Source organism: Diabrotica undecimpunctata, chromosome 3, assembly GCF_040954645.1.
Source record: "Diabrotica undecimpunctata isolate CICGRU chromosome 3, icDiaUnde3, whole genome shotgun sequence".
Lineage (NCBI taxonomy): Eukaryota > Metazoa > Arthropoda > Insecta > Coleoptera > Chrysomelidae > Diabrotica > Diabrotica undecimpunctata.
Window position 1 is genome coordinate 89,384,051 of NC_092805.1, and position 10,382 is coordinate 89,394,432.

The following is a 10,382-nucleotide window of genomic DNA, read 5'->3' on the forward strand; positions in this document are numbered from 1 at the left end:
TAAATAGAACCTTTAATAATATCCACAAGGAAACTAAGTTCCTGTATTTGGCTGTATACCATATATTAAAAATTTTTGAATAAAATCCTTTATAAAAAGGTATATAAAAAACCCAGTTGGGCTATGTTAAATTGACAAAATGTTTTCGGAATAAGTATTCCATCATCAGTGTCTAGTTAATACATGGATGTAGCCACTAAATATATGGGTTTAAAAATTATTAAATGAAATTTAGTTTACATATTGTCTAATTTACAATTAAGATGGTAAAGTTACCGTTGGATTGGTAGTCACGATGAAATCACTCTCACTCTTCCAAATAATGGAATTATAGTATTATATCGTTTACGCTTATATCTTCCTTGAATTCCAGAAGGTCTAGTAATATTGTCCATTTTTTCAACAAAAATTTTATACTATCGTCACTAAAGAAACTTGTTATGTCTGTATTATTTAATATATTCTTCTTTCTGATAGTTTAACTATAAAACTAATCAAACTGCATGTTTAAAGTTACATAAACAACCATCGAGTTAGAATCTAAACAAGGAATATATGACGTAAGACGTAAATACTCTCTCCTCTCACTCTGTCAACTCCTGACGTCCGCTGTCCGCTGAAATCATGGATTATAGCTTGCTAGCAACCTGCAACCAACAATACACTATACACTATATTCAATACTTTTACAGATTTGTCAACATTGGTATTTTATCTTAGATATTTTTCTTTTATTCAATTTATTAGCTATGGAAGTTGAAGTTAAAGTTGAAATTAAGAAAGAGTTCGATGATTATAACCAAAAATATATCGAGACTCAGCTATTCACATCATCAATAGATCTGGAGAACTTAAAAAAGGAACCAGAGGAAGAACTTTTAGGTGAGAAAAGTAAAACAATAAATAACTAAGTATATAATCTTACTTTATCTTATCTATATCTATATAAACTTTTCTGCACCCTGTGTGGTTGAGGATTATTGGCTTTGGGAGTCAATGTCCATTTGTCATCTTACTGTTATGGGATTATTTTGTATATCTTTTTTTTTTTGTAATATAATTGTGGATACTATTATAGACTGGTGTACCTCGAATAAACTTAAGGCATTAACGATAGGGAAAAAAAGGTTATAATCTTAAACTAATACATAAAATCTGTAGCGGTATGGCAATAGTTGATATGTCAATCTAGTCTAATTGTTCAGTAGAGTATTTTGAAAGTTTGCAAGGCCCCATAAATTCTTGAAATTTTCAAAGCGAATTGCCAATGTTGTTTTTTTTTTACTTACCACATTACATATGTAACGAAATTTACCACCTGTTATTAGCTAATTGTTTAGTGAATACCTTTTTTAATGATTTTCTACAGACTACTAGACATATCATGTTTTGCCAACTCAAAAACGAGAAGTAAGTGGACATATCTACCAATATATGAAAAATTAATTTATTTTACAATAAAACACCAAAGATCAAACTTTCATTTTTAAATTAACAAATAATACTTATTACAATTTTTTGATTATTTTATTAAGAATGTCAACTACTGCATGAATTTGACCAGCTAAAATTGAAGATGATATGGCATACAACCAAAAGAAAGAAGATAAAATTTTGCCCAAAACGAATCCAACAACTGTTGTACTTGTGTTTGCAAATGTAGCGTTTGATAAAAGACTGCTGTCAAGATCCAATCTAACCATAAGGGAGTGCAGTGAGAATGGTGGTATAACTTGCTTCATGTACCATGGGTATGCGAGATTGTAGGTAGGGGCTCAGATTAGGTGGCCTAATGTGTTTTTAAAATTATTAAACCCCAACTTGAAGAAGTAGCTAACATTATCACTTATTTCAACACATGCGGTGGCCAAAATCGCAATATAACTATGGCTGCTATGCTGTTATGTTTCAAGCCAGAAAAATAATTTAATGATCAACCAGAAGTTTCTTATCTCTGAACATACTCATCTTGAATATGACACTGACCATTCTAGTGAAAGAATGAAGAAAGCCAATAATACCTCATTTATGGTGCCCAGGGACTGGTATCTGTACTGTTCAGAGGAAAAAATCATTCATTTTGTAAGAAATCGACCAGCAATCATTTCATAAATTCCCAAATTTTCTGAAAACTTAACTAATAAAAAAACATCTGATGTTGAAGGGGAAAAAATAAATTGGATAAAAATTAAGTGACTGAGATATGCTAAGCAGTTTGGTAAAATCTTATTTAAATACACTCTAAACGCCAGCGAGCCTTTTAGAGTTATGGACTTGCGTAGATTAAATAGAGAAAGATATTCAGCTGCAACATTAGAGCTGGTATATCATGCACCATTACCTATTAACTCCCTCCAGAAAGACGATCTATCGTTATTATTTAGTTTAAGCTTTATCCCTGTCAAGATCCATAGGTTCTACAATTCCCTTGACACAAGTCAGTCTGTGCTAGAAATTTAAAACTGTGATGACTATATCAGACATATCAAGTTTTGCCTTACCACTACATAATTGGCTTGTACAAAATTTGGTACATATATATTATAATATTCCGATCTTAACAATTGAATTAGTTTATGGTTTGGTGATTTTGGGTTTTTGGTTTAATTTCTTTTCATTAATTATTTTAGAACAGTCTTATATCATGTTTTCTGTTGTACAGTCCTCTCTGCTTGGACAATTAGGAGAATCACTTAAATTTAATTTAATTTTAAATTGCTACTGAGGATTTAAAACATAGTTGAACCTTACTCTGCACAATACAGAGAAATACTTTACTTCACAATAGTCTTGAGAACCAAGATTAGCAAGGGGCTGAATTAGCTAGTTGTGACTGGACAAGGGATTTCATAAGACGAACAAATTATCATTGAGAATTCCAAGAAAGGCAAGTGAGGCAAGAACAATGGAGTTCAATAATGTACACTTGGCAATAGATTTTCAAAATTTGAAGACCATGATTGAGAAATTCGATTTTGCTCCCTCACAAATATATGATATGGATCAAAGTCATTTTCAAACAGTTCTACACAAGCTTCCAAAGCACATTGCTCCTGTTGGTAAGAGGAAGATAGCCAAAAACGTTGCTACAGAGCAGGGAAAACAGTGACAGTAGCTTGCTCAATGAGTAGCATTTTGAACCCCCCTTTTTCATTTTTGTTAGGAAGGGGCATAACCATTTATTATTGGATGATGTTATTTAATCTGTATTCGGAATCTGTATTCAGAGAAGCATTAGACAATGTCCAAGGTGAAATCAATATTAATGGAACCAGCATAAACAACATCAAGTACGCTGAGGATACCGTCCTAATAGAAAGCAACGCTCAAGAACTGCAAAATATTATAAATGTGGTAGTTCGTCATAGCGAAATGTTCGGTTTACATCTAAACGTTTCCAAAACTAAAATACTAGTATGTAATTACAAAGATACCAATAAACGTATATTTGTATGCCAAGGGACAAATATTAGAACAGGTAAGTTCCATAAAATATTTGGGAGCAAATATCAAGGTGTAACCCAAAAAAAATCCTATCAAAAATCAAACAAGCTGGGAAAATACTCATGAACATGAAAACATTTTTAACAAAATCAAACCTTAGACTAGAGCTCATAATCCCAATGATCAGATATTACGTTTACTCTGTTTTGCTGTAAGGCTGTGAAAGTTGGACAATGCACTGTGAAACAGAAAAAGAATAGCTGCCTTTGAGATGTATATATACAGACAGATGCTGAGAATTCCATGGGTACAAAAATTTACCAATGCTGAGGTACTTCGGCGTATGAGTAAACAAAAAGAATTAGCATAATGAAAGAGAGGAAAATACAGTACAATGTGTTGAGAGGTGAAAGGTATGAATTACTTAAAATCATCTTAGAAGGTAAAGTACAGGGCAAAAGATCAGTTGGAAGACACCAGAACTCATGTCTGAAAGACCTGAGGAGAGGTTTGACCGCTCATCCTCAGAAATCTTTGATTGATTGACAGAGTTGCCATTTGGATTGATAACCTCCGAAAGGAGACGGCGCAATAAGAAGATACAAGTTCAGGGTCCCTTGCGTCCGAATTAACGTCCGGTTCCACCAACGTGATCTAAGATCGTACCTAAGTTTTGCTTAGTCAAAGAAATTATTATTTCTTAGTTGAAATTTGTGTTCCACCATACAAGTTTTTACTTAATTTAACCAAGAAAAAACTTAAATTATCAAAGATACCAACTTTGCAAAGTTGTCAAAAATTATTTTCCTGTTGACTCATTATTAATGAAGAAACAATAAAAAAACGAAGATCATTTGTGTTATTTTTGATGTTGTCATTAATTTGATTTCAATATTTATTGTAGATGGTGATCATTGTTGTGTATTTTGTCTGATCCATTTTTTCAAAAATCATACACTATATTCTATATACCTAAAATTCGGTAGAATTTAAAAAACAAAAAAAATATATAAAAATAAAAATCCTATCAACACAAAAACATCTACGTATACTGTATATACACAATAAACCATTATGTTCTATACTACTTTATACCATAGATTACGGTAGAAATTTACCCTCACTTACATGTCAATATATGACAGAAGATGAATTTAAGTACATGCTCCAAGTTAAAACTTTTGCTTAAGTCGTCATAGTGGGTAACTTGAGCTTGAGCAAAAATATTTGTCTTCTTCTTCTTATAGTGCCGTGAACCTATAGTGCATTGGCGAATTATCTTAAGGCCAGACGTCTGTCCTTTGCGGCACGCAAAAGATCGTCAGTGTTATTTATGCCTGTCCAGTTCTTTATGTTCCGTAGCCACGACATTTGTTTACGACCTAGTCCTCTCTTGCCTACAATCTTTCCCTGGATGATTAGTTGAGGGATTGCGTATTTTTTCCTCTCAGAATATGGCCGAGGTATCCAATTTTCGTACCTTGATCAAATTGAGTATTTCTCTCTCAGTATTTGCCTTTCTTAAGACTTCCTCGTTTCTCACCCTATCTGTCCATGGTATGCGGAACATTCTTCGCAACGTCCACATTTCGAAGGCCTCCAACTTCTTAATGGAAGGTACTCTTAACGTCCATGTTTCCATGCCGTATAACAATATGGACCATACATAGCATTTATCCATCCTGTAGCGGAGATTGAAGGAAAGATTGCGGTTACATAGTAGCGTTTTTAATTTGATAATATTTGTACTTAAGTAAAATATTTTTAGTTGGTGGCACGAAACTCAACGTAATTAAGTAAAAATTGTTTCTTAAGATCAAATTTTCACTTAAATCACGTTGGTGGAACTGGCCGTAAATTTTCAGCTTGATTCGTCAACTTACTGGAGAAGTTTGTTCAATAATGATGAGGTGGTCTATATCTTATTCAAGGCTAGTTCGTGAGTAAGAGCTGCTAAAGTCTATGCAGAGTGTTGCAAGTTCAGAAGCCTGCGACCTATCATGTCCAAGACATGTTCAATTGGAGACAGCTCAGGCGATTGTGGTGGCCAAGGTAAATGGTTGATGTGATGTTGATCCATGAAGGCCAATGATTCTCCGGCAGTATGTGGTCTGGCATTGTCTTGCTGAAAAATCGGGTTTTGGGTGGTGTTAAGTTATGGAATAAAATGAGGCTCCACTACTTCCTGAATATAGCGTCAGGCAGTCATATTGCCTCTGATGAAAATGTGTGGTGATCTGCTACAAAAAGCAATAGCACACCATAACTCCCATGGTGTGGTAAACGTGCCGCTCGCTGTCAAATTGTGGATCACGTCTTTCACCACGTCGCCTTCTCCCTCTTGCCGGACCATCGTGCATCACTAGACAGAAGCGGCATTCGTCAATAAAGACCACCTAATTCCATTCCCGGTCCCATAAAATTCTTTCTCTCAGCAGCAGACTTCCATGCTCATCAAACCACTGATTGGTGATGGTTATAGTGCTACTGAATCTGTCTCTTGGAGCCAGAAGTTTCAATCGGCGATCTTGTCGCTATGTGGTCCCTCTGTGACGTCGAGAACCCCTAGATCGGTGTTCTGCTGAGTCCACATTCGTTCACACTGCTCAATTTGACCGCTCTCAAAGTCACTTAGCTGGGACACCCGGCGAATTCTATATACACTAGGTATTTTGAGCAATAAAAAAGGCGTGTCAATCAGTTTCACGAATTTTAAAAATTTAACTGACACCGTAAATTCACAAAAACTGACTGTTTGTTTATCACCAAACAATTCATAAACAATTCATGCAGTCACCACAAAAAGTTAACAGATAAACCAAAAAATTTAATCACTTGTTCATGCCAAGATAAGTCGATATGCAAAAAATTAATGAATTCTAATAAACATATGTAGGTGTTTACCTTTTTTTGACACACAAAGGTGATAGCCTGTAAAGACGCTGTACTAGGTAAGGCTCCTATCATATTTAGAAGCTCTTGTCTTGAAACCAACAGAACCTTTGGTTTCACCTCACAGGTTTTACCTGCAACTCATTTGCAGTTCCAGAAGAGTCAGATAGCCCTGTTGATTATGTTGTTGATGAGTGTTCCAATTGAGTTTGGAATCCAGAGTTGCCCCTAGACACTAAACCTCATTGGTTCTTTCTAGTTCCTCCCCAAATAATTTCAGTTCACTTAGTTAAGTAAGCTTTCTCTTATTAGTAAAGGCTACTATTTTAGTTTTAAAAGGGTTCATAGATAGGTTGATTTTCAGACATCAATACTCTACGTAATGAAAGGCATATGGCATCTGATCTGCAACAATCGTTACTATTACAATATCGTCTGCGAAACCCAGGTCTCAGATTCCTTTGCTGCTGTCCACGAATCAGGTTGTCGACGACTCTATTCCATTTGTTCGTAATTATTGTAATATTTTTTTGTTAATTGAATATTAAAGTTGAAATTAAGTTAGTCAAATGGTTTATTTAAATAAAGAGGTGCATTATGCATCGGAAGGGCGGTCTAGTCAACAGAAAGCACATGCCTCTAATCAATATTGATATCATTCACTAGCATTTTAAAATACCTGTCATTTTATTGTGCTTTACATTGTTTATTAGATGTATTTGGTACTTTTTATATCCATTCTTTAGTTTGTGTTATCGCTTTTCCTTTGTATTAAAATTTCTATAAATGACTTTTATTTTAGGTTGTCCCGAGGAGGAGAATAAAATGGTAATGACAAAAACATTAACAGAACATTCATCTTATAAGGAAAAATATATAATTCAACACTATGACGATAGCACATTAAATAATAATATAAAAATTAAAACTGGACAAGGACTTTACGAATGTGAAATTTGTTTAAAGCAATTTTCTCTTAAAAGTAAATTGGAAACACATTTGATAACACACTCTGGAGAAAAATCCTACACGTGTGAAATTTGTTTCAAGCAGTTTTCTCGTTCAAGTCATTTACAAAGACATGTGTTAATACACTCTAGAAGAATCCTCGAAAAACCTTACACGTGTGATATTTGTTCCAAACAGTTTTCTCGGCAAACTGATTTGAAAACACATTTGATAACACATACTGGAGAAAGACCCTATAAGTGTGAAATTTGTGTTAAACAGTTTTCTTCGCAAAGATATTTGAAAACACATTTAATAACACACAGTGGAGAAAATCCTTACAAGTGTAAAATTTGTTTTAAACAGTTTTCTTCGCCAAGTTATTTGAAAACACATTTGATAACACACACTGAAGAAATACCTTACAAGTGTGAAACTTGCTTTAAACAGTTCTCTCACCAAAGTTCTTTGAAAATCCATTTGCGTCTTCACACTGGAGAAAAACCATTTAAGTGTGAGATTTGTTTTAAGCAGTTTTATCAAGCAATTCAATTGAATAGACATTTGATGGCACACACTGGAGAAACACCTTACAAGTGCAAAATTTGCTTTCAAAAGTTTTCTCAGAAAAGTTATTTGAAAACGCATTCCATAACACATACTGGAGAAAAACATTTCAAGTGTGAGATTTGTTTAAAGCCTTTTTCTCTAGCAGTTCAATTGAAAAGGCATTTGATAGTACACACTGGAGAAAAACCTTACAAGTGTGGAATCTGTTTCAAGCAGTTTTCTCGTCAAAATCATTTGAAAAGGCATGTGTTGATACACTCTTGAGAAACCCTCGAAAAAACCATATATGTGTAATATTTGTACTAATTCCAAACAGTTTTCTGAGCAAGCTAATTTGAAAACACATTTGATAACACACACTGGAGAAAAGCCCTACCCCCCTCCATTGGTTAGGTAAGGGGTGAGAGTTCTGGCCGCATAACCCACACCACTTTGTATGCCCTCGCTATCAACCCCACCACTACCGATAAAGGGGTGAGAAATCTGGCCGCATAACCCCCACTCTTCGTATACCCCCCAGCATCGACCTACCTCCCCATCGGAAGAAAGTGTTGTATTTGTGAGTGCTGGAAAAATTACTTCCAGCGAGCGGCAACAAAGTGAGGCGCAACGTCCTATTTTAAAAATTAATAAAAAAAATTACACCGGAGACACAAACAATTGCGATGGTGCGCGCAACAAACATGGCTGCTTCCACATCGTCTGAATCCAAACGGTGCATCCAGGTAGAAGATCTGTCATAGCAAAGAAACACATGACGGAGGAGCCTGTCTATGAGAAAATTAATGTCCGTGGTAGAACGGTCATTTTAAACCATAGTGGCAAGTATTTAAGGTAAGAATTTGTATTACAATATGTTGTAAGGATTTTACTATAGAATTTTTCATATAAAAATGATTGCACGTCAAGATTTACGACGTCAGAACCCCACAGCGTTGCCAAAACATCAGAATAGTTAGTAAGTGAGAAATTTTTAAAATGTCAACTATTTGTCAAACTATTTTATTACCAGTAAATACACTTAGTTTTAAGACTACTGCGACAAACTAAAATACATAAGAAAATATTTTAATACAAAATTATATATTCTAAATTTTAAACTTACCACTTTTAGGGCTGTAATAGTAAAGACGTCTCGTCATTATTTCTTGTTCAAAATTATCTATCTATCAAATTATCTATCTTTTAGAGCATTAATAGAAAAACGTCCCGCCATTATTTCTTGTTCAAAATAATCTATGAAAGTTTATCAGTTTTCTACAGACTATCTAGTTGTTTTGGCATAACAGAATCACAATACACAACAATAATTAGTGTTTAAAGCTATTAATCTAAATTTAATATGTATTTATAAATACAATTTATTAATATATAATATATTATGATCACATTGTGTAAGAAATCAAAACGTAAGCAAAATTCTTACTCTAAAAAAGCGGCAACACTTTAAACAATTTTGCCACACGCTGAACTGTCATTAAAATTTGAAGTATTCCTGTATTTTTTACAACCACATTGAAACATTTTTTTCGTCAATTGTTACAAACCCTCTATAACGTAATTTTAATTTATTCTTCCTTGTGCTATTTCTTTGTTAAAGCATCCTCCTCGTCAACAACTAGCGCGCCCTCCTTCGGCAATGATTAATGTATTCAACGTTGTTGCTGAAGTCTACCTGTAAATTTGTAAGTGTGATCATTAATTTTGTAGACCATTATATTTTAATTTTTTCTACATGTTGCGATTTCTTTGTTACAGAATCCACCCTGTAGGCGACCCCTGTATAGTTAATATTAATTATTTTGAAGTATATATATATATATATATATATATATATATATATATATATATATATATATATATATATATTAAATTATAGTTTGTATTTAGCTTTATATTTTTATTCCCTTTAATAAAAACGTATTTAACAATATACATCACTTTTCCTTACTTTAAACTTAAAGAGGTACTTAATTTATATAAAAACTGAAGTTTTCTAAAATCTTTAAGAATTCAGTTAAGTTTTCGATAAAAAATGATATTCATATAATGAATGCATTGGCATTCTAGTTTACATTAGCATGTAATACAGCGGCGGAGCAAGATCATAATTGTATGTGGGCAAGATACATTTTGCGAGGCTCGCGCATAATGTGTTATTTCATTATTAAACTTTTATTATGCAAAATCTAGTCAAACTTACAACTAACCTAAAAATATTTAAGATATTTAGACCTAGCAACGTTAAAAAACAATTTAATTTAAATATTACAGGAACGGAATTATTTTACTTTTTGCACTGCTGAATTATTTAATTACATGCTCGTAATCTAGCTTGGATGCTATATCAGCCTCTATAGACAAAATTGCGACCGCAGAAAGTCTTTCCTATGATATCGACTCCTTAAATAATTCTTAATGAGTTTTAATTTTGAGAAGCTCCTTTCAGCGGAGACTGTATTAATTGGTATTGTTAATAATATTCTAATGAGGATGTAAATGTTTGGGTATATTTCTTTTAAGTTATT

At 33.5% G+C, this 10,382-nt stretch overlaps 1 protein-coding gene across 3 annotated transcripts; it reads left to right on the forward strand.

Annotated features, from left to right (window-relative positions):
- The first annotated feature begins 679 nt into the window (after positions 1–679).
- Positions 680–9,715, forward strand: LOC140435755 (uncharacterized). 3 transcript variants are annotated; one of them, XR_011950226.1, is made up of 3 exons: positions 680–882; positions 7,139–8,688; positions 9,613–9,715. XR_011950226.1 is itself a non-coding variant. In XM_072524475.1 (2 exons), exons 1-2 carry the CDS (start codon positions 750–752, stop codon positions 8,116–8,118), a joined length of 1,113 nt encoding a protein of 370 aa, XP_072380576.1. In that variant the 5' UTR covers positions 680–749; the 3' UTR covers positions 8,119–9,625. The 3 variants fall into 3 exon arrangements, 1 of the variants encoding a protein (XP_072380576.1); XR_011950227.1 differs by having other exon boundaries at positions 9,455–9,625; XM_072524475.1 differs by having other exon boundaries at positions 7,139–9,625.
- The last annotated feature ends 667 nt before the right edge of the window (positions 9,716–10,382 follow it).

Coding starts and splice junctions, on each gene's coding strand:
- LOC140435755 (XM_072524475.1), top strand. CDS start 750: ATGGAAGTTGAAGTTAAAGTTGAAATTAAGAAAGAGTTCGATGATTAT. Junction 883..7,138: donor ACCAGAGGAAGAACTTTTAG/GTGAGAAAAGTA, acceptor CTTTTATTTTAG/GTTGTCCCGAGGAGGAGAAT.